The sequence below is a fragment of the Ambystoma mexicanum genome, chromosome 4q (genome assembly GCF_040938575.1).
Source record: "Ambystoma mexicanum isolate Mex_15411 chromosome 4q, UKY_AmexF1_1, whole genome shotgun sequence".
Taxonomy (NCBI): domain Eukaryota; kingdom Metazoa; phylum Chordata; class Amphibia; order Caudata; family Ambystomatidae; genus Ambystoma; species Ambystoma mexicanum.
This window is the reverse complement of record NC_090928.1, coordinates 438,107,767-438,132,642: the sequence shown is the minus strand read 5'-3', so window position 1 is coordinate 438,132,642 and position 24,876 is coordinate 438,107,767. Positions and strand designations below refer to the sequence as shown.

The following is a 24,876-nucleotide window of genomic DNA, read 5'->3' as shown; positions in this document are numbered from 1 at the left end:
ACTTCCTTCTCCTCTGGGACCAGTTCGAACATTTCCGAGGCCCCAGCGATCATGGCATGGAAAGATCCAATTTCGTCGGGCAGTGAAGCCCTGGGCACTGGCGACGGAAGGTCCACTCTGTCATCTGTACCCATCGTCGCCGTATCCGGTTCTGTATCCTCCCTCGGAGGAGGGGATGGCGGCGAAGGATGGACTCTTCTTGACAGGGGGTTCCCCCCGACGGCCCAGGTGCCGCAGGATCTCCCGCCGGCGACAGGATCTCTCAGCACAAGGTGTGCAGTGCCTGTAGGATGTCCGCCGACACGTCCGCTGGCGGCAGTTGCTGTGGTGGCTACAACGGGAGCGGTGGCAGTGACGGGATGTCTTCTGGCTCTTCACCACTCCGCTGCTCGTCTGTTTCCTCGCCACACCTGCTTTGCAGAGGTGCTTCCCATAGGACCTGGCCTCGACAAACCTCTTATCCAGTACGGCCTTCAGACCAGAAAGCTCCTTGTTAGGCAGAATTGTATGCAGTACCCTTTGGGAACACCACACGCAATTAAGACTACAACAGTAGAAATTCACCTTTGGTACAAGCCTGTACTACACAGTTAAGTGGTAGCAACGGCTGAGCAGCTAGACTTATCTCAAGAGCAAGCGAGCAGAATCAAATAGTTACACAAAGGACAGCAATTACTATGATTCAAACAAACACTGACTCAAGGTTTCCAAGTAAAAGAATATACATTTATTTACTCTTTAGTTATATAACATTTCACTGTCATAAAGCAGTTTAAAAATCACAATAGTAATACATCACACCACTCCCAATAAGTTCCAGACAAGTGAAGCTCACAAAATGAAGTGGGAGCAAAATGGCACTGCAGCCATTTAAAATGGAGGAAAGACAAAGTTAATAGAAATTGAACCACACCAACAGGTAAGTACCCAGGGCAATTGAGCAAGAGTAACTACAATGATAAAATCAGGTAGAAAAGGCTTAGGGCCAAAGTCAATGGGTCAAAAGTCTTTTGCTCAAGATAACATGGTTCAGGGTAGTTTGCGGTAAAGTTCGTGCCACAGATTCCAGATGAGGTTGGTTGGCAGAAAAGTTAGCTCGAAGAGAAGAGAAGGAAAAGCCCTTGGATTGGAGAAAGATTTCAAACACTTTCACTGCGGTTCAACGAAACAAGCAAACTGATTAGCATAGTACCTTAAAATGGAGAAGAAGCTGTAGCTGAGGCAGACGTTCCTGGTAGTTCCTGCAGGCTCACAGTTCCTGAAGTGACTGTCGGACTGACGAGAAGTAGGAAGACGGGAGGGTCCTGCACTACCAAAGGAAGAAACCAGCAGCAGAGCAAAACAACGAATAAAAGGTGCACTCCTTAAAACCCAAGCAGGGTCTGACCTTCCTGGCTATACGGCCCAGTGTAGCTCTGTACAGCTAATTCGACCAGAGGAGGGGTCCTGGCTTGCAGTTTGGGCGAACTGGTTTGTCCCACCAGCTCAAGGGAAGAAGTTACCTGGAGGATCTTCTCTGTCATCGGATTCGGACCTGCAGCAGGGCTTCACCGGGCGGTTCAGTCGTTGTATGGGTCCTCTTCCATCAGCTCCTCGTTGGTTCTTTCGTTCCAGTGGCAACTCTGCCTTTCCAGTCCCACAGACCTGCTTTTTATGCAGTATTCCCCCATTCACACAGCAGGGTGGCTGTCCTGGCAAGGACAGTCACTCAGCCAATCAAACAGAAGTGCGACTTGGGTTACCAAGGGAACCCATGGCAGGGGTCCCAAGACCGCTCCCTCACATCCTGCCTACCCAGACTTCCAGGCGCCCAGAAGCCCACGAAAAGACAGCGAACAAAGGCACCAAACCTGGTTTGGCGTGCAGAGTAAAACACGAGAGACTTTCACAAAAAGAAATGGCGAATAAACCCAGCCGGAGCTGAAATAAAATATATTTGGTCAAGCGGTTTTGTGCTCAAGGCTAATAAAATAACCTAAAACAATACCATGGTTATATAAGATAATCGCGGTACGAAAAATAGGGTAGTCACCACTGCCACCAGCCAAGTCTTGATGAAAAGGGAGCGAAACAGTGCTCCAAAAGAAACCGACAAAAAGGGATAAGAATTAACCCTTTCCAATACTCCATGTAAGATGGGGTGTACTGGGTCTGTGGTTTAAAGAGACTACATAAAGTTAATGGCAAATGTACATGTTTGAGAGACTGTAGTCAGTCCCAGAAAAATGGAGTCAGTGGGAAGTCTAAAAGACAACCCTGTGTCACTGCACTGAAGGTGCGGTCCAACACATAAAACTGATGCTCGTGGAGTAGGTGAGGCTCCAGAGCCGAAGATCACACAAATGATAAAACACACAGCAAAAACACATGTAAGAGTGGGAAAAAGGCTCACACTCTTACCAGGTGAACAAAATAAACCCTAGAAATCCAGCAAAGCTACTGAGGGACTAATTAGTTAAGTGAAATCAACCATTTATGAGAATTCTCCCTAACACCTCCTCAGAGATGTCAGAACCCTGCAGGACTACAGTTCCACCCCCCCCTCTGCCCGGCCAGTGGGGATGGCCTAGGGGAGATCGGCATAGTCTTCACCGGTGTCTTCTCAATGGGTAGAAAATATTATTCCCTCCGAGCAGGCAGAGAATCTCTTGCCTTAGGGGCCACCTCCTGTGAGTCTGCATCTGCAGCCTTCGCTAGGGACGCCACCACTCCTTCCAGGGAAGACTTTGCCTGGTGAACCTGGGCCTTCACGACATTGGGTGCACTTGAGGCCTTCACCGTGGGAGGCAGCGTCAGCGCCCTGCTCCTCCTTGGCTTTCTCCATCAGAGCCAGCTGGGACTTCTCCAGAAGTTTAACCGGATGGTCAGACTTCCTCTTCGCTGACCTGGAGCATTGGCTCATGGTCGAGGGTGCCGGAGATGCCATTCCAGACCTGGCCGACGAGGAGCCCGTCCCAACAGCGCCTCCGGTTCCCGCAGGCTCGCAGTGCTTTGCCTTATGTTGGGCCCCCATCACCAGAGCGCCCTCAAAGTTATTAGAAGACCGCTCAGATTGTTGCTGGGCGAGGCTTGCTGCCCGGGGATCTTGGTCTGGAGCCACTTCGAGCCGCTTGTCATGGTCCTTCATGGTGCGAGGCACCATATCCTTGCAGAACGCACAGGTCTCCGCCACGTGGTTTTGGTTGGAATGTAGGCAGCAAAGGCATAGGGAGTGCCCATCGTCCAAGAAAAGGTTTATTAGTCCACATCCAGGGCAAATCCTGAACAGAGGCGCCAAGTCGTCTTTAGCTTCAGCCATGTCCACGCGGAGTAGGCCTCAAAGAATCTTCTAGAATCCTCCAAGAAGAGAACTGGACGATAAATTGCCCTTGAGGGGCGTAGAAAGTTCTGAAAAACAGGTCCCTGTTAGTCGGATGATGGATCGATGGAGCCTGAGGCACGATTGACCGAAAAAAAATAGAGAAAACTCTAAAAAGCGCAAAATGCAGTAAAAAGCCCAAGAGCTAATCACAAGGACTCTCACGTGCGGTAAAAATCTGAAGATGGCTGTCAGAGGAGGGGCTTAGGTAGAGGGCAGTATGACCCAGAGACCAGCGATTGGTTGTTAGGAGAAAGTTCAGAAGTGAAATTGAAACAGATTTTTTCTTTACCAAGGATTCCCAGCCTGACATGGAATATTTATGAACATGTGAATCCATGCCAGACCCCGTGCTGGAGAAACTAAAAAACCCCTCCAGCACTCTATTGTAAGATAGGGTGTGCTGGGTCTAGGAATTTAAAAGACTAGTAAAGTCAATTTCACTTTACCTACTCTGGGAAACAGTAGTTCATCCCAGTGAAGGTATTTAAACCTTGGGAAAGCCTGAAAGGCTTCCCTGTGTCACTGCACTGAGGATGCTTTTTGAAAATTGTAAAAGTTGATGCCTGTGGAGTCGGTTAGAAAGAAGACACAAAGGTAAAACACTTATCAAAATACATGAGTGGGAAAAAGGGCCACACTCTCCAGGCAAAAATAAATCAAGTCCTCAATATCCAGCAAAGTTGCTGGGGGTCTCCAAGGTGAAGGGAATTCGCACATATTTGAGAATTCTCCCGAACACACAGCACTAAGCCTTGAGGTCCCAGGGTATTGGCGGTTTGCAGCCCAGGAAGGTCAGAGCTCACGGTGGGTTGGCTCGAAATACAGGTCTTAAGACGGACTGATCCCACCAGTCAAGGGTCGGAGTCGTCTTCGGGACTTCAGGTCACATGGAAGAAGGGTTCAGCACATGCAGCAATTACACAGCAGGCATCTCTGCTTGCTGGAATCACCCACAGCGGTCTTTTCTTCCTCATTGGATACAGCTCCAGCAGTCAACTTATCTTCAGCTTCCAGATCCAGGCCATTCATCCAGGAACCCAGCCAATCAGCACACATGCTACATTTAAACTTCAGAGGTGGCTGTCTTAAGGACAGTCAACCTCCGAGTTAGAACAGGTTGCAGGAGACATGCCGGAAGACAAAGGGCTGCAGAGTTTCAAACTCCTGTTTCGTTTCCTGTCTTCACAGACACTCTGGAGCAGGCGTGTCCAACCTTTTTGAATGTGGGGCCGAAGCATTCACTATTTGTCACCCGGAGGGCCGGCGAGCCAAAAGTGAACACCCTGACCCAAAGCAGTATATTCAAAAGCGATGGTGTGTGACCTTTCACACAATAGCATCAAAGGCATAGCCATGCAGTCCCAAAGATAGCTTTTGGTGTCGGGGGCAGTGATGAAAGGTTAGTTTCTTGTGATTTCTTCCAGTGTGTATGTGTTGATATTTCTCGGAAATAGTGGGGGGCGACTGAGCGTAGCGAGGGAGCTATAACAATATAGGGAGGGTTTGGGGGGGGTCTCCCACCCCCCAAGATTTTTTTTCCAAATATGGGGCTGAAATTGTGCATTTTACAGCAGGAAAAGTGACCAAAAAGCCATACGTTTACAATCAGTTCTAAAGGGGAACATGTACATTCCATGTCACTAACAGCAGACAAGAACATTGTAGAACACAACACATTTTAATGATCAATGTGTCCACAGTGTAAGACAGCACTGTCACTGATGTACCACATTGACATGCTGGTTGTGCCCAAAATATGCCTCTGTAGCAACATGTCTGTGCTGGCTGTTACCAATTTAGGCCAGCATTGTCCTCTACAAAGCATGATTGATGCTGCCTGAGCATGTGCCCAATACATATGCCAGCTTATCTCTGTAATACACATTCATTATTTCTGTGGTAATGAAAGAAGCATAATCCAATTCCAGGGGGCACCTGAGGCAGTAAAAGTCCTCTGCCACGGCCCGGTTTATTGGTCAGATTTTTTAGAAATTGGGGGACAGACTTGCTTTGCATCTGTGCCTCCATTTCTAAAAATCGTTTTGGGTTGGGTGTACCTCTACATCCGTGCACCCCTCTTGCCAGGCGGGGTGCACAGATGTACAAATACATTCACCCCAAAACGATTTTCAGAAATTGAGGGACAGACTTGCTTTGCATCTGTGCCTCCATTTCTAAAAATCGTTTTGGGTTGGGTGTACCTCTACATCCGTGCACCCCTCTTGCCAAGAGGGGTGCACAGATGTACAAATACACCCAACCCAAAACGATTTTTTAGATTGGGGGACAGACTTGCTTTGCATCTAGATTAGAAGTATACCCGAACCAAAACGATTTTTAGAAATTGAGGGACAGATGCAAAACAAGAGCATCTTGCTTTTCATCCGTCCCACAATTTTTAAACATTGTTTTTTACCTGGCTTTTACCCGGGCCGCCAGAGAGACAGTATGGATGGAACAAAGGACCATCCATACTGCGTCTCTTCTCTCCGGCCTGGGGGGCCGGAGCACCTGCATACTCTGCACCCCTGAAACTTGGCCGTGGCCTGTAACTGCCTCTGGTGCTGGGGGCACCAGAGGCAGTTACAGACCACGGCCCCGTTTATTTATTTATTTGTTCAATGTTTGTTGGGTCCGTGGACCCGATTAATTTATTTATGCAGAAATAAATAAATTAATCGGGTCCACGGACCCGACAAACATTGAACAAATAAATAAACCGGGCCGTGGCAGAGGCAGTAACAGTCCTCCACCACGGCCCAGTGTATTTCTTTGTTCAATGTTGTCTGTACAGCCTCGCGGGCCACATGAAATGGCTTGGAGGGCCGCATTGTGGCCCCGCGGGCCGTATGTTGGACAACCTTGCTCTGGAGCATCGGGCTACACAAAGGGTCCCCGTCAAGGACAAAAATAAAACCCTGTCCTCCCCCTGCCAGGACAGCAGAAAAAGGAGCAAGAAACGAGACACGAGAAATGACGAAAAAGAAATAGTCACCATTTTAGTTGAAGGATGACCCGTCTGTGCATTACCACTGCTGGGTTGACAGCCTGCAAGTAAAAATCACAAAACTAGGTAGAACACATGCACCGCCACCAGCCATTAAGGTATGCGTGTCACTAACAGAAATGTTCCAGGAGCAGTGAGAAAGGAGATTGTGTAACCCCTCAGCATTTAACATAAGGGAGGGTGTACTCATCTCAATATTAAAAACTGAGAGGTTACAAAGTATCCTTCTACCCTTGGGAATAGTTTACACAAAGCACACAAGTGCAAATAAAAAGGAATGCCCAAGGTTCTCCACAGCAACCCTGCACAGAAAGTGCTGCAATCATAAAAAGCTGATTTCCAGAAAGTTATAGGAAAGTAGGAGTCCAAAAATTAAGAATGGAGAGTCACAAAAATGACTTCTATCAAAAGGGTAAAAGAAAGGGTGAGCGAGGGGGAAAAGGTTCCCCATCACTCTGGAACACAGAAAAATAATCCACAAGGCCAGAAAAAAGTGCTGGGGTCTTACAGGGGAGGGAGATTGAGCATAAATATGAAAATCTAACCCAACATCACTAAACACCTATTTAGATCTAGTTAATTATTGACAGTTTTTAGGAAGCAAAACTGTAAGCTTAAACATTGGCCCATGCATCCTCCTCCCCATAGCCCCTTTCCCACCCACCCTCGCAACTAGCACCTCGATGCCTGTGGGTTTTGTGCGCTCTTATAAACGTACAAAATAAAATAATGACAGCAGAAGGTTCCTGAAACAAAATGTACATTTGTTTGGGATTTTATCATGCAACAAAGTGAATAACATCTGGCCGAGTACAGTTACACAAGAATCTCATAACAGTCAACGCAATGATGTAAACTTTGTCTATACCATGCATGAATTCGAACAGCTTGTTGACTACGGTCTTCAGAAACTTCCAGTGAGCCCTCAAAAATCTTGGATATTGACCAACAATGTACATGATATTTGAAGCAATGATTGCTTTATTATCCTTTCCTCGCTTTTGCTCACAAAGTCCAAGAAGGTCCTGCAAAAATAAAAATCACTTGAGTAAAACTGACATTTTCCTGCTACATAAATGTAGCTTAAGTGCAAGTTAAAGTTGACCTATTCAACGAACACTAGTGACACAATTTAGTTTTCCCAGTACTCTGGCACCTACAAATCATTACCATGAATATAAAAAAAACGAAGTGTCTCAGGTAGACCATACATTTTAAAGCAAAATAAATCTCATAAAGGTAAGTATACTGTTAGTGGTTTGGAAAATAACTTCAAAAGGCTGGAACAGGAAATGTTACAGACAGCAACTGGTTAAATGCAAATTGTAGGTAAATGGTAGGCAGAATCCTGTGCAGTTCCCTTAGGGAGCACTACAGAAGATCAAGACTGCAGGTATATGCAATAAATCACCTTTAGTATCAGTCTGTACCACAAAGATTTAGTTGGTAGCTGTGGCTAAGCAGTCAGACTTATCAAGAGTGAGAAGAGCAGTATTCAGGGTTTACACAATAGGACTACAATACTATGGAACAAGGAAACACTGACCAAAGCTTTGTATCAAAAAGAATATATATATTTATTTTACACACTCTGATGTTCACACATAAATCACTATTCTTAAAGTAATTTAAAACAGTCAGGAAAAGTATACACAACTCCCTATTTAAATTGTAGACAAGTTTGAGCAAGAGTGAAAACTGAGCAAAACGGCACAGTGTTAACTAAGCAGAAATGGCACTAACAATTTCTTCAGAGGGAGGGAAAGAACAAGTTATACAGTTTTAGACTCCAAAAACACACAGGCAACACTTCCCAAGTGGATTGTGAACAAGTTAAGCAAGGCAGCACTTTAGCAACAGTACTTTGGTGAAAACCGAGCAAAACGGCACTTCAGCAATATATAAAAAGGGAAGGAAAGGTGGTTATAAGAGTTTTAGGTGCAGAAACAATTTCTTGGAGAGAAACGATCTAGAGAAGGCAGTTGTAACAGATTTAGCCAGAGTCAATAGGCTTGTGCCAGAGTCAGTGGTACAAGGCAAAGTGCCTAGGTTCAAAATGTTCTAATAGCTGCAGTCAAGTCTTTGTTAAACAATTGAAAAGGCAGTTGCAGGACGTAGAAAGATAATGTTAGACGAAAAGGCAGCCAGCCCAGAAGATAAGTAAAGGATTTAAAACACCTTTAGCAATACCCAACGAAAAGGGAGGCCTGGCGGAACAATGTACTTTGAAAGTAGAAGAGGCTCCTGTGGTGGTGGTAGTTCCTGGCAGTTCCTACAGTTCGGGAGGTCCAGCAGAGGAAGAGAGGCTCTCTTCGTGGAGGAAGGTTCGGGTTACTGCACTGCCCAGGGATGAAACCAGCCACGGTGCTGCCAAAACGGAATAAAAGGTATGCTCCTTTAAATGGCGGCGGTGGAGGACGGGTGCCTGGCTATCTGGTCTCCTAGTGCTTGGCACTGCTGATTCAACCAAGGCAGGTCCTGGAAGGCAATTGGCCAACTGGTTGACCCCACCAGCTGAAGGGAAGAAGACTCTTGCAGGTGAAGATCTCCAGGTTGTTGGAGAAAAGTGGTGAGGATCTGCAGCAGGCCTTCACCGGTGGTTCAGTCGTTGCCTATGTCTTTGGCTTCTCTCCTCTTCGGCTTCTTAGTTCCAGTGTCGACGTATTGCCCTCCAGTCCTCAGGACCCTGCTTTTATGCAGCAAGACCTGCATTCATACAGCCTAGCTGTCACTCACACAGTGGGTGGCTATCCTGGCGTGATAACCCCCCCAGCCTATCAGGGCAGAGTGCGACTTGGGTTGCCTAGGTAACCCTGTCCAGGGTGCCTATTCCCCCTCCCACACATCCTGTCTACCCCAGACTCGGTGGCGCCGAGAGGAGGGCTTCTGTGCAGAAGCCCGCCAAAAGGACAAACAAATGATCCCCGATCTGGGTTAGGATTTCAGAGAAAGACACGAGAAAGAAATATTATCAAAGATCTGGCAATAAAAACCTACCGAAGTAAAGTTGATATTAAAATAAACCGGCGGTATGTTAGAGGCTGTCAGTAAAAGTGGTAGCCTCGAACAATGGGGAAAATCCCTTAGGAAAATATTTGCGGTAGAATATTTACGTTAGTAACCACTGCCACTAGCCATAAACTTTAGAGAGAGGGGCTGTATGGTACCCACTCGAAAATAAACACTAGGGAAAACTATTAACCCTTTCCAGTACTTCCATAGTAAAATGGGTTGTACTGGTTTAGTTCATAATTGACTTTACTAGTCAATGGGGACTTTACATGCTCTGGGAGACAGTAGTCAGTATGGAGTCTATGTTTGGGGGCACGGGGGGGTCGCTACGACACCCCTGTGGTACTGCACTGAGGGTGCTGTGTAACACTGATGTTAAAAAAAAATGATTCTTATGAGGGTGAGAAAAACACCATAGTCCATAAGCACACAAGATAGCACAAAACACACACTCGCAATCTGCCTAAGAGTGGGAAAAAAGGGTCTCACTCTTAGCAGGAGAAAAAAAATAAACCCTTCAAATCCAGCAAAGCTGCTGGGGGACTCTATAGGTAAAGGAAATTAGCCTTAGAAGAGAATTCTCCCTAACAGTAAACTACCAGTATCTCAGTGGAGCTTTAGAAGCAACCATCAGCTTAGCAACGGGACAACTAAAAAGGTGATAGAGTGGGGGAGTGCATGGAACTTGTAGGATCAATGACATCAGTGCACTTCCCGTCAGCTGTACAAATTAATACATTTCATTAAGGGCATATTATTGATTTCCACCAATGTGTGATATTTTGACATATCCAAAATGTCAATACCACATTCACTAAAATAGGGTGGCCTTTCAACCTGCTCAGAGGGAGGGTTCTCAAAATAAAACTCAACACCTTAATAGTAATTTCCCAAGGAGTTAAACAGCAACACCCAAAAGTAAATATAAGGTTGAAACCTGGAGAGCCATTGGTCTTTGGTTATGAAATACATTGAATATTTCCTAAAAGACAGTGACCATCATTTGCAGCAAACCAATGTATTCAATCAGAATTCCTTAAAAGGAGGACATTTATTGTACATTATATAATTTCATGTTTGAGTCCTTGGGGCCAGGGATGAGTCTAAGAACAGGGAAGAAACTATAGCTGGTGAGCAACCCGGAGGACATTAGCAAAACAATTCTATAAAGTAACATAAGGCATACCTTAATCACTGTAACTAAAAATCTTTTCTCATCCTCTTCATGCATAGCTCCACTTATTGAACCAATAGCCCAACAAAGAGTATTCAAGTTTTTCCATGACCACTCAGTACCATTTACTTGATTGTGCAGCTTCTCTGTCATGATGCGCTCTGTGTCAGCATAATCCAAATGAGTAAGGTACACTGAAATGAAAATAAAACCACATTATTTGAAGTGTATGCATTTGAAAAAGTTAAAAGGTAGCTAATAAACCTTGTTAATCGTATCTTTATATTCTTAAACTTTGTATAGCTACGACCATGGGTTCAATCTCTCAGACCTTCATTAAATGACCACCTTTATAAGCTCCAGAATGACCAATCCTAAAACCAGTTCGTGTATTGCACATCCTCCCACAGATGGCACACCTAGCTAGATATCCACCAGCTATTCTCCTGAACTTTCACCTGGGGCATAACTTTGCAGGACCAGGATCTCAAACTTTCAGCTTGCGCTACTTGCTGTTTTTTCTATGCCCCATTACATAAGTGTTAGGAAAGTGTTCTCTTTTACCAACTTTCGCTCCATATTCCATTGACCCTTAAACTTTTGGGTTTTGTTTTTACACCTCATCCCATCTTGTTACACTGAAGTGGAGCATCAATCTTCATTCCACTGGCCTTGTGCGCACTTGTTTTGGAGAAACTGACTAGTCCATCAGACTGTCAGTACTTTCGACATCTATTTTGGTCAACATTCATATTGCACACAGCACCTTACAGTGCAGTGCAAAGGGCATACTGTAGACTACTTGGATGTTTTTTTACTTCTAAATGTGACTTCAGACAAGCTGGTAGCCACAGTTACATTTACACTATTTTTACAGTACTTTTGTAGCATTTTTGCATTTACCGCCTTTGGCTACTGTATGTCCTAACATGAGGGTTTTCGCTGGTTCTTAGCCCATTTGTTCTCTGACCTTCTTCCTGCCTTGACAGTTCAGAAATTTCCTTTTATGGTCATGCTTTTGCCTGGGAAAACAGTGCTTTTCGCAGGCTAGTGCCTGCAATGTGCGTTGGGTCCCAGTAAGTGGATTGACTGTTCCCAATCCACATACTGGCACCAGTATGTCTAGGTTCACATCATTCCTAGCAAGTGCATGGCCTTGCGTACCGTCACCTCCCCGACTGGCTAAATATTGAGGAATCTGAAAAAGCATGTTCTGAACCCTTTCGTTGGAGGGGAAGACGAGACAGTCTGCTGTCCAAATTAGAGCTCCCAGAAATTGCTTTGTTTGACTGGGGACTAGACTGGATTTCTTCTCGTTGATTGAGAAACCCAGCCTGTTTTTTGGGTGTTCGAAAAAACATGTGTTGTACAAGTCCCCTGTGATGAGCCAGTCGTCGAGGTAAGGGTAAACTGGGTCAGATAGTCTGCGCAGGTGTGCTGCAGCCACTGCCAGGACTTTGGTAAACACCCTTGGCGCCGAGGCGATGCCAAAGGGGAGTACCTTGAATTGGTAATGCCGGTCCTCTATCATGAACCTTAGATATTTCCTGTGCGCTGGCAACATTGAAATATGAAAAGTATGCATCTTTCATGTCCAATGTTGCCATGTAGTCCCCCTGTTTCAGCAGTTGGATCACTTCCTGTAGGGTTACCATGCAAAACTTCTGGGGTTTTATGAAATTGTTTGCTGGGCGCAGGACTAGAACAGGGTGCATGGTGAGGTCCTTTTTGGGTACAAGGAAGTACACTGAATAAATACCCTCATTTACTTGAAGAATAGGGACGACTTCTATGGCGTCCTTTCCCAGCAGCGCTTCCATCTCTTGATTCAGGATCTCCAGATGGTCTGGTGAAAGGCGCCGTGAGCGCGGCGGCCTGAATTGTGGAGGTTGGGCGAATTCCACGCAGTGCCCATGGGCGACCATCTTTATGACCCACTGGTCTGAAGTTATCCCCTCTCATGCCGTGATGAAAGATGTTAAGCGCCCCCCGACCAGGGTGACATGGAAGGGGACCTGGATCTGTTGCTCATTTCTGACTAGAGGCTGCGGCTCCTCCATTACTGGGGCCTATACCTCGGTTTTGCCACGTTGCTGACCCCTTGAAGGGCATGTCTTTGTGTGATCTGTTGTAGGAACTTAAGAGTCTCATGCTCTTCTTGGCTGTTTCCAAGGCCTCATCAACCGCCTTCCCGAAGAGGTTAGCTTCCTCAATAGGCTTATTGATGAGAGGCCTGCGTTTCCGGTTTGAACCCCGAGGTACGCAGCCAAGCGTGTCTTGAGTAGGGTCCCTTGGGCCAGACCCCTGCCTGCTGTCACAGTCGTGTCCAGGGTATTTTTTAATCACATGTTGGTTCACTTGTCTTCCCCTCGACCACAAAAGAGAAGCTTGGACTTGACTGGGTCTGGAAACTCTTGGAGGCCTTTTTGGAGTAGGTCCCACTGAACGTCAGCATAACCTGCCAATAGCGTGGTATTAGCTATCCGCCTAGTGCATGCAGCAGCCGAGGGGACTCATTTGCCTAGAGCATACAACCTTTTGGATTCCTTGTCCGGAGGTGCCGCCCCAGTGGCAAGGGGTACCCCTGCCCTCTTTCGGGTGATAGTTACTACCAGAGAGTCTGGGATGGCATGCCCCCTAATGTATAGAGGGTCGGAAGGAGACGGCTGAAACAATGTTTCCACTCTTGGGTTCACTGCTCGGGTTTGAGCTGGTGACACCAAGGAGGGAGCCAACCTTCTCTTGATGGAATTAAGTAGGGGAATAGCTTGGCTTTGCTTAAGAATATCCTCTACAAAATCCTGTTTCAGGCATAGCCTCTTGAGTAGAGATTTTAAAGTGTTCAGCTGCCTTTTTCAACAGAGTTGAAGGCCATCTGGTCATCACAGGCGAGGCCTGGCGAGCCGGGGTGGACAGAGGGGAATCCAGACACAAAACATCAGTGTCCTGATCTTGATGTGGCAGTGTCCATGGGTCTGTACCCTCCTGCTGGGTTTCTTCCCAATTTTCTGAGGCACCCTGCTGTTCCTCTTCATAATTCTGTAGAAAAGAAGTTTCTTCCTCTTCATTGTAAATGTCCCTATAGGTGTCCATGTGGATAAGGTCTTCCTGCTGGATGGGGACAGAACATTGATCTTCTTGAAAATTAGAAGATTGAGAGGTTAGGCTCTCCACGAGACCTTTTCGGGGATGGATGATCAAAAAAACTGATCATCCTCTCCAGCCAGTCCATACACCCTTCAAATTTCTCTCTAGTCCATTTAGAGGACCCAGGCGTGCCTACGGGTGGAAAAACATCGTCCTCCACCCTATGGCGCCGAAAAGAGTCTTTTAGGGTGTCGGAAAGAGGCTCTGGACTATCTTAATGAGTATCGTGAGAATCTGGCCCCCAAACCACATCCGAAGATTTGTCAGCGGCTTGTCCCATGATTTTAGGCGGAACCGGGATAAGTCCCACTGCTGCCGTAATCCTCTCAATGCGGTCTTCGATAATTGCCGAATCGGCGTGAGATAATTGCTCCGATGGTCTATTGGTAGGTGTATTATCTTTTGCGGTGCTAGAGGGCTTAGCAGTCGGTTTTTCGACTAGAGACAGTGTTAACTTTCGGGCCTACCGCGGCAGATTTTTCACACTTTGACTTGTCAAGTTTTTGGAGTAGCGCCCTCATTTGTTTTTGATTGCCCCGTTGCAAGACTGTTGGCGCTTTCACCTTTTTCGACGAGGATGTTGAAACTGGTGTAGGGGTTGTATGCTTAGTGAGATGGGGTTGTATGCCCCCGTCGCCAGGCGTTGTCCCTGAAGCAAGACCAGAGTCAGGCCTTAAAGGGTCGGGGACGGGCGTGGCGGACCAAGAAGTGTCCGCCTCAAAGTCTATTACATACGCAAGGGGTGTTTGGTCATCTGAGGTGCCCCGTCACTCAGCGGGTGTGGCGGGTGGGTAAGGGGGTTCCACCCACGACATACCGTATCCGGTCCACCGCTTTAGTCCTTAAGGGTCTTAGCCCGAAGGAGTTTGCAGGCCGCACACAGCTTTGTCATGATCCAAGGGGAGACCGGCATTGCACGTCCTGTGTTCGTCCTTCAAAGGATATCTGACCCTCCACTTAAGGCGGAACCTAAAAGGAGTCCTTTCCATAGCCAAAGGGGAAGATTACCAGACCAAAAGGGTAAAGAGGGGGAAGAGGACAGACCTACCGAAAATATGGCCACCCCGACCCCACTCTACCTTCTGTAAAGGTCAGCCAGAGGGCCCGACCACGTGGAAAGTCCGGCCGCCGGCTCTTAGGCGCCGAAATCCACCGCCGTAGATTAATCCCACGCTGTCTTCGTTTAAGATGTTCTTGTGACCAAAGTGACTTAACGGGGAATAACCGACAAGTCGGTATATAAACAAGGTCTCTTTCTGTAAGAGCTCCGCTATAGGGCGACCAGTTATCTGGGTGGAAAAAACAATCTGATGGACCTCAGCGCATGAGGGATTTTGGGTACACTATACGTCACGATAGGGATAGTGTTGGACACGCCTATGCAGACGTCCCCTGTCGGTCACCGAAAGACAAGATGCAATACTCTGCAGTTAGCACTGGATGTCAGACTATATGCACAGCATGCGATTCTAAGCAGATTAACAAGCATCAGAATCACTTTTCAAACTTAAATGGTAAGGAACACGTTACTTACCTGTAACTGTTCTCCAGCGGGGGTCTGGCATGGGTTCCCATGCTCATTAATATTCCCAGTCAGGGTGGGAATCCTCGGTAAAGAAAAAAATCAGTTTAATTTCTGAACTGTCTTTCTCCCAATAACCAATCACTGGTCTCTGGGTCATACGGCCTAGAGCAAATGACTGCCCTCTACCCAAGCCCATCCTTTGGCAGCCATCTTCAGATTTGGTACCACATAAAGTGGCAGTAGGATCAAGAGAGGGGTAGGCAGGTGTGTTCGCATGTGAATCCATGCCAGATCCATGCTGGAGAACAACAGTTACAGGTAAGTAACTTGTTCCTTCTCCAGCATGGGGTCTGGCATGGCTTCACATGCTCATGAATAAGTACATAGCAGTACACACATGCACAACCACAGGAGGTGGCAAAGGCTCAACATAGCATGTCTTACCTCCTCACCAGGCTCACCTTCAAGTGAACAGGTTGCGCAGCACTGCTTGGCCTACTCGTGACTCCTCCCTGGAATCCCTGTTGACGCAGTAAAACATCGTGAAGGTGTGCGTTGACCTCCACATAGCCGCCCTGAAGATGTCCAGCAGGGGCACACCAGACAGGAATGCTGTAGTTGCAGCAATCGCTCTTATCGAATGGGCTCTCGAACGGCCAGGCAACGTTTGGTTCGCCAACCAGTGACAATGGGTGATGCAGCCAGAGAGCCACCTGGAAATTGAAGCTTTGGAGAGGGCCTTCGCATGGTTCACAGGACCAATATTCACAAAAAGCCGAGAGGTTTTCCAGAAACTCCTTGTGCGCACCACCAAGGTTCAGCACTCTAGCCACATTAAGAGCAAAGTCCATTCAGCCAGAGACGAAGGCATCGGAAAAACAGTAGTAACACCAAGGGCTTGTTTAGATGAAAGTCCGACGGCACCATGGGCATTTAAGGTGGTGTGTCCCCACAGCGCCACCCGCATCTTGTGGAAAGTCAAGTAAGGTGGTTTACAGGAGAGGGCCTGATCTTCCCCATACGTCGTGCGGAGGTGATGGCCATGAGAAAAGCTGTTTTCCATGACAAAAATGTGAGCGGTGCAGAATTTACAGGCTCAAACTGAAGTCCCATGAGCCTACTACCACATTGAGCTCCCACGCCGGGGCCGGAGCCTTCACCGGTGGGAACATGCGGAATAGTCCCTTGACAAATTCCTCGACCAATTGTGAGACCACAAGGATGGTCGTGCTGGGGATCTGGTGTAGCGGTAGATCGCCACCAGATGAACCTTGATGGAAGCTTGGGCCAGCCCTGACTTGGCCAACAGCAAATATGGAAGTACTTGAGGAGCCTTGATTTTCAGCGGGTTGATCTTGTGGGAACGACAAATAGAATGTCTGTAGCTTTTCAGAGTGGACGATGCTCTAGCCTTGGCAAGAACTTCCCCTTGCAGTCCGCCAGGAGATGTTAGCCACTGAATTCTAACGCTGCAGGAGCCAGGTCTTCAGGTTTAGAGACTGTTGATCGTGGTGAAGAATGGCATCTCATTCCATGGCAAGAATATCCACGACCACTGGCAGCTTGACTGTTGGAGAAGCTGACATGCTGAGAAGGTCCGGGTACCAGATCTGCCTCAGCCACGCCGGTGCGACGAGGATCATACCGTACCGGCACTGTAGGAGTTGATCAATGACTCGAAATAACGGCAACAGAGGGAACGCATACAGAAAGCGCTTCCGCATGGGAATGAGAACGCAGCCCCACCACACCCCCCCCATACACCCCCGCTGGGGAAACCTCCTGGCAAACCTCCGGTACTTGGTGTTAGTCGACGTCGCAAACCAGTCTATCTGGGGATAGCCCCATTTGAGGAATTGGTTCTGCACTAGGTCCTGCTGAAGTTCCCACTCATGGCAAGAGTGAAGCTCCCTGCTCAGGGGGGAGTCAACTGTGTTCTTTAGTCCTCAGATGAAACTTGATAAGGAACATCGCCTTGGCGACGGCCAAGTGCCATAAGTCCTGCGCCTCGTAGAGAGCTGGGGACCTGGTGCCTCCTTGTTTCCCGGTGTAAAACATTGTGGTATTGTCTGAAGACCTGCACCACCATTCGCCCTTGAGGGACGGCAGGAACAATTAAGGGTCCTAAACACTGCCTCAAGCTCCGGAACGTTGATGTGCCATGTCTTTTCCTCCGGCAGCCACAGGCCTCTGGCGTGAAGACTTCCGGTATGGCTTCCCCATCCTTCCAGGGAGGCATCCGACGTTACCGTCTTCTGATGTCGTGGGGCCTGAAAATCTACACCTTCGGTCAGATGAGAGCGCACGACCCACCAACTTATCGCGCGATGGAACTACTTGTCAAGAGCGATCTTGCCCTGGAAGCTTCTTCCACTGTCTTCCAAGAAGCCCTCCTCTTGGCGCCTGGGTGTCTAGGTGGGCTGTATGTAGGGAGGGGTGTGGTCACCCCCTGCACAGGGTATCCTTGGAAACCCAAGTCGCACTTTGTCATGATTGGCTAAGGTGGTTGTCCGGGCTGGACAACCCCCCCCGTTGGGTGATTGACAGCCATGCTGTGTGAAGGGGATTTTCGCATAAAAGGCAGGACTCTTAGGCTGGAAGTCAGAGGCGCCACTGGAATTGCAAGGAACCGAAGAGAAGACGACGGCTGCTGCAACCACAGAGTCCCAGTGGAGCCCTGCTGCAGTCCTGTGCTATGTACCCTTCGACGCCAAGAGAAGATCCAGTCCGGAGTCTTCTTTTCTTGAGCTTGGTGGGATTAACCAGCTCATCTTCCACAGCCAGAGGATCCTCTTCGTGGTCAAAATCCGCTGCACCCTGCTATAGTGGTCCGGATAGCCATCTGTAGAGCCTCTCCTGTTTTAAAGGAGCACACCTTTTATTCACCATCGCGGCTGCTGGCCTCATCCCTGGGTAGTGCAGATCACTCCAGACGTCATCCTTGTCTCCACGACTGAAGCTCCATGAACCATGAGTCTGCAGGAAACTACCAGGAACAACTGCTGTGGCACCAGCTTCTTCAAAGAATAAGTTACTGTGTCTAGCTTCCAGGAACTAGGGTGAACCCTATTCTCATCCAAGGCTTGCCCTGGTCTTCTTTCCCAACTATAACTTTTGCTTCCTCTGTTGACAATATACAAGTTCTCCTGGCAATCTTCAATCGTGAACCATCTGACTGTGATCCTCGACAACAGGATCCCGGTTCCACTTGACATTGGCGCAGGCCTATTGACCTTAATCTTCTCGTCAGAAAGTGTTCTCCGATTCGGTCTGCCTTGACAAAAGTATTGCCTATGATTTTTGTCCCCAACTCTCTTGGGTTAACTCAGGTGCCAAGTGTGTTTTAACTCTGCTAACATTTCTTCCCGCAGGTACGCGCATCTTTAGTAAGACCGAACTGTCATTACTGTCAAAAAGTGATCGCATATGTATTCCCGGTAACGCCGTTTGTTTCATAACACCAGTCTGTCAAATCCTAAGGTACTTACCTTGAGTTTTTCTGCACAACGAGAATTGGTTGTGTGTAGTGTAGTTTTAATTTAATAAGTGTTTTGTGATCAGATGGTTTAAAATAAATGTAATTTTACTTTAACCAAAAACCTTGAGTCCGTGTATGCTTGAGTCACAGTAATTGCAGTCCTTTGTGTAATCTCTACTACTGCTAATTTGCTCTTGAGATAAGTCTGGCTGCTCCGCTACTGCTACCTCTTTAACAGTGTAGTGCAGGCTTGTACGAAAGGTGAACTTGTATTACCACTTGTAGTCTTAATTGGGTGTAGTGGTCCCTAAGGGCACTGCACAGGATTCTGCCTAACAATAGGCATCCTTGTATCTCGTAGACCAGCGTATGCAGTGCAGAGAGAATGTCCACCGAGTGGTCTCTAGGCAGCAGCTGAGGTGGAGGTGGAATAAAAAGCTGTTGAAAAATCCCAAAATTGGGTCCCCGTTAATCAGGTTGATAGATGGAGCAGAGGTGCTCAATTGAGTGGAAAATAGAGTAAAAAAAGCGAGAAAAAAAAATATCCTGGAAAAAAAAGCTTGAGAGCTAAGCACGAAGACTCCCAACACTTGAACATGCAGTAAAAATCTGAAGTTGGCTGCCAAAGGAGGGGCTTAGGTAGATTGCAGTCATTGGCTGAGGGCAGTATGACCCAGGGCTCAGTGATTGGTTGTTGGGAGAAAGACAGTTCAGAAATGAAACTGATTTTTTTTTTTTTACCAAGGATTCCCAGCATGACGACAGGGAATATTCATGAGCATGTGATGTGAATCCATGCCAGTCCCCATGCTGGAGAATGAGAACCACCAACCGCGAACTACAGGTACTTTGTGTTTGAGATGGATAGGAACATGAAAGTAGGCATCCTGAAGGTCCAATGATACCATTCAGTCTTGCAGTGAGAGCCTGAAAGGTCAGAAAAAGGGTAACCATCTTAAACGTGTTCCTTAGGAACTTGTTCTCGTTTAAGACCAAGATGGTCCTCAATCCCCTGTCCTTTTTTGGGGATCAGAAAGCATGGGGAATACCAGCTCTTGTTCCTTTCCGTTACAGGTACATGTTCTATTGCACCTTTCTCTAGCAGGGTCAAAATTTCGAGCACAAGGAGCGGATCCAGGATTTTTAAAGTTGTTCCTTGGTGGATGATCCGGAGGGCTTTTTTTGCAAAGGATGGCAGTAACCAAGGGCTACAGTTTCCAGAGCCCAAGCATCTGAAGTAATGCCTCGCCATTCGCTCAGATGCTGAGTAAGGAACAAGTTAGATACCTGTAACTGTTGTTCTCCAGCATGGGTCTGGCATGGATTCACATGCTCATGAATATTCCCCGTCATCAGGCTGGGAATCCTCGGTAAAGAAAAAATCAGTATCAGTTTCGTTTCTAATCTGTCTTTCGTAGTAGTAACCAATCACTGATCTCTGCGTCATACTGACCACAGCCAATGACTGTCCTCTCCCTAAGCCCCGCCTCTGGCAGCCATCTTCAGATTTGGTAGCACGTGAAGTGGCAGTATGACCAAGTGAAGAGCCGCAGAGGGGTAGGCGTGAGGGTTCGCATGTGAATCCATGCCAGACGCATGCTGGAGAACAACAGTTACAGGTAAGTAACTTGTTCCTTCTCCAGCATGGGGTCTGGCATGGATTCACATGCTCATAAATAAAGAATACATAGCAGTACACACATGCACAACCACGGGAGGTGGCAAAGGCTCAACATTAAGCATTACATCAAACTCAACATTAAGCAATTCTTACCTCCTCACCGGGCTCACCTTAGGCGAACAGGTTGCGCAGCACTGCTTGGCCGACCCAGGACTCCTCCCTGGAATCCCGATCGACAGTAGAATTTCGTGAAGGTGTGAGTTGACCTCCACGTAGCAGCCCTGCAGATGTCCAGCAAGGGCACACCAGATAGGAACGCCGTGGTAGCTGCGATCGCTCTGGTGGAATGGGCTCTCGGACGGCCAGGCAGCGGTCGGTTTGCCAACCGATGACAGTACATGATACAGCCGGAGAGCCATCTGGAAATGGAGGCCTTTGAGAGAGCCTTCCCCCGATTGACAGGTCCAAAGTTCACAAAAAGTTGTGACGTCTTCCGAAAACACTTTGTGCGGTCCACGTAGATCTTCAGCGCTCTAGCCACATCCAGCGAGTGCAAAGTCCTTTCGGCCGGCGACAAAGGCGACGGGAAGAAAACCGGCAACACCAAGGATTCGTTGAGGTGGAAGTCCTACGGCACCTTGGGCATGAAGGAGGGGTGCGTCCTGAGCACTACCCTTGTGTCGTGAAAAGTCAAGTACGGGGGCTTGCAGGAAAGGGCCTGGATCTCTCCCACTCTTCGTGCGGAGGTGATGGCCACAAGAAACGCTGTTTTCTATGACAAGAACTTCAACTGAGCCGAGTGCAGAGGCTCGAACGGAGGTCCCATGAGCTTGGTCAGCACCACGTTGAGCTCCCACGCCGGGGCCGGAGCCGGAGCCTTCACCGGCGGGAACGATCTGAACAGTCCCTTCATGAATTCTTTCACCAGACGACGAGACCACAAAGACGTCCGCCCCATGGTTCTTGTGTATCGGGAGATCGCAGCAAGATGAATCTTGATGGACGCGTGTGCCAGTCCAGCCTTGGCCAGCGTAGAAGGTACAGCAGTACCTGGGGAGCCGTAATCCGTGGAGGGTTAATCTTCTGTTCGTGGCACCAGACAGAGAACCTCTTCCATTTGTGTCCATAGCATTTAAGAGTCGAGGACGCCCTGGCCTTTGCAAGAACCTCTCTGCAGTCGGTCGGTATGTCGTATCCTCCAAACTCAAACGCTGCAGGAGCCAGGCCTGCAAGTTCAGCGACTTCGGGTCGTGATGGAGGATGGCGCCTCCTTCCCTGGAGAGAAGATCCGTGTCCACTGGTAGCTTGATTGAGGGGGACGCTGACAAGTGCAGAAGGTCCGGGAACCATATCTGCCTCAGCCACGGCGGTGCGACGAGGATCATCCTGCACCGTGACCTCTTGAGCTGGTTGATGAGCCAGATCAGCACTGGCAATGGAGGGAACGTGTATAGAAACATGCCCTCCTAGGGGAACGAGAAAGCATCGCCCATGCTCCTCGGCTGGGGAAACCTGCTGGCGAACCTCCGGCACTTGGAGTTCGTCGCCGTCGCGAACAGATCGATCTGGGGAGTGCCCCACCGTCGGAAGAGGCGGTCCACTAGATCCTGTCGTAGTTCCCACTCGTGGCACGAGTGCATCTCTCTGCTGAGAGCGTCGGCGATGGTGTTTTTTATCCCTGCCAGATGAAACGGCACCAGAAACATCCCTTGGGCGACGGCCCAAGGCCACAGATCCTGCGCCTCCTTGGACAGGGCTGGGGATCTGGTACCGCCCTGCTTCCTGATGTAGAACATACATGGTGGTGGTGTTGTCGGTGAAGATCCTCACCACCTTGCCCTTGAGGGAACGAAGAAAGGACCTGAGGGCCCAAAACACTGCACAGAGCTCCAGAACGTTGATATGGAGGGACTTCTCCGTCGGAAGCCAAAGGCCCCTCGCGTGCAGATTTTCGGTGTGCGCTCCCCACCCTTCCAGGGAGGCATCCGTGGTCACTGTCTCCTGGTGGCCGGGGGTCTGGAAGTCCATGTCCGCCGTCAGATGCGCGCGGGTGCCCCACCACCGGATCGCTCGTCGGAAACTCTCGTCGAGTGTGATCCTCTCCTCGAAGCTGCCCGTCGTCTGGATCCAACGCGCGTCCAGGAACTCCTGCAACGGGCACATCCGGAGCCTGCACAGGCGGATGAGATAAATGCAAGAAGACATCATTCCGAGGAGGGACTTGATGGACCTCACCCTGGCCGCGTCCGCGGCCAGCATCCGCTGCACCTTGCCCAAGATGGCCCTCGTCCTTTCCTCCGACAGAGGCCAGAAGCGACACTGTCGAGCTTCGCTCCCAGAAACAGTGCGTCTTGCGCGGGCACCAGGTGGGACTTGCCGTAGTTTATGGAGAATCCCAGGTCCGTGAGTAGTTGGACGGTCCTTGCCGTGTGCTCCACGGCGAGCTCCTTCGTCTTTGCTCGGATGAGCCAGTCGTCCAGGTAGGGGTAGACGTGGATCCCCTCTCGGCGCAGCTGCGTCGCCACTGGTGCGAGGCACTTGGTGAACACCCTGGGTGCCGACCTCAATCCGAAGGGAAGGGCTTTGAACTGGTAGTGACGCCCTTGGACCACGAACCCGAGAAACTTTCGGTGCCCCTTTAGGATGGGAATATGGAAGTAGGCATCCTTCAAATCCAACGACGACAGGAAATCGCCCTCCTCCAGTTGACCCAGGACGTGTTGAGGGTGACCATCCGGAACTTCTGTGCCTTGATGAATTTGTTCAGTCGTCGTAGGTCCAGGATGGGACGCCATCCTCCCGTCTTCTTCACGAGGAAGTATCTTGAGTAAACTCCGGAGCCCCGAAGCCTCTTTGGGACGAGCTCGATGGCGCCCTTCTTGAGCATCGCCTTTACCTCCAAGAGAAGTTGAGGGACGTGATGTTCTTTCCTGGCCACAGGGGGGACGCGCGGGCACCTCTTTAGAAACTCGAGCACGTGACCCTGGGCTAGGGCGTCCAGCACCCAACGGCCGGTGGAGATGGACTCCCACACGCTGACGAAGCTCGCCAGCCGGCCTCCCACTGGGGTGCTTCGGTGGGGGCCCGACCCCACGGCCGGTTCAGTCCTGCTTCGACGAGGCTTTGCCGCCTTGTCCTTGGCGACGACGGCGGGGTCCGCCTGACTTGCCTCGTCCCCTGTAAGCTTCCTGTGACGACGAACGGGCCGCTTGACGGTAGGTGGAAAATCCGCCGCTGGAACCTTTGGAGGCACCCTGTTTGCCTCCGCCGCTCCGAAAGGGCGGCCGCCGTTGCTGGAGAACCCCAAGAGCCCGGGCCGTCTCCGTGTCCGCCTTGATGGCTTGAAGGGAATCGTCCACTGTTTTCCCAAATAGGTTGTTTCCGTCGAACGGCATGTCCAAGACTCTGGTCTGCACGTCCTGACGGAAGTCAGTAGCCTTGAGCCATCCACGCCGCCTAAGGCACACGCCGTTGCCCAACTGGCGAAATCCAGTGTCAGCGATGTCCGTCGCAATCGTAATGGCGTGGTCCGACGCCACCTCTCCTTCCTGCAAGATCTCTAGGGCTTCCGCCCTCTTGTCTGGTAGGAAGTCCAGCAGGGGGGCCAGTTTGTACCACAACTCCCTGTCGTAGCGGGCTACGATAGCCAAGGCGTTGGCCGCCTTAATCGTCTTCGCTGCCGACGAGATGACTGCGTCCCATCGTGTCTAATTTCTTTCCCTCGCCGTCCGGCAGGGAGGTCAACATAGAGGCCGCGCCCCCACCCGCTTTCTTCCTGGCCGCCGCAGAGACGACAGAGTCTGGGGTCGGCTGTGCCGAAGGCACAAGCGGGCCGCGTCCGGGACCCGGTACTTCTTCTCGTACCGATCCCTTCTAGCCGGCGTCGTGGATGGGTTCTTGAGGAGGGCGAGGCCCTCATCCCAAATATCGTCCAGTAGAGGTACAGCGAGGACCGTCTTCCTCTTGGCCTTGCGCCGTTGATAAAGGAAACCTTCCTTCTTCTCTTCCGGGCAGAGCTGGAAAAGCTTGGATGCCCTGGCGATCATGGAGTGAAACGATCCAATCTCGTCGGGCGAGGAAGCCCGGGTGGGAGGTGACGACGGGAGATCCTCGTCGTCTGTACCCGTCGCGGCCGTGTCAGTCCCCGTATCATCCCCACGTGTCGTGGACGGGGAGGAGGGCTGAACCGGGCGCAATGGCTGAAAAGGGAGGTGGAGGATGAATCCTTCTCTTAGGGGGAGGCTCACAGAAGGGCCTGGCTCCCGGTCCCCCGTCGGGAGCGGTTCCTCCGTTGGTGGTAACGGCACTCTCTTCCTTATCTCCGAGCATAAGGACTGTATAGCCAACAAAATGGCCGCCGAGTTGTCTTGTGGCACTGGTTGAGGGGAGTCCGACGGGCAGTCAGGAGCCCCGTCGGCACCCTTGACGTTCTCGTCTCCTACGTCGGGGTCCCTCCCGACGGGCTGGTCTTCTTTCACGCCAACGCCGTGGCTTAAGACTACGATCAGCTCCTCCTCAGAGGTTGAGGCCCAATCCACGACGACCTCCTGC

The 24,876-nt window shown here is 49.5% G+C and overlaps 1 protein-coding gene across 2 annotated transcripts in view; it reads right to left on the bottom strand.

Moving 5' to 3' along the window:
- The window catches only part of XPO1 (exportin 1), a 1,118,801-nt gene that overhangs the window by 562,878 nt on the left and 531,047 nt on the right, over positions 1-24,876 (bottom strand). For both annotated transcript variants that reach the window (XM_069608010.1, XM_069608011.1), the window contains exons 14-15: positions 10,567-10,748; positions 7,237-7,393 (exon numbers count right to left, since the gene is read on the bottom strand). In XM_069608010.1, coding sequence (XP_069464111.1) covers positions 7,237-7,393; positions 10,567-10,748 — 339 coding nt within the window. The remainder of the gene's footprint in view (positions 1-7,236; positions 7,394-10,566; positions 10,749-24,876) is intronic.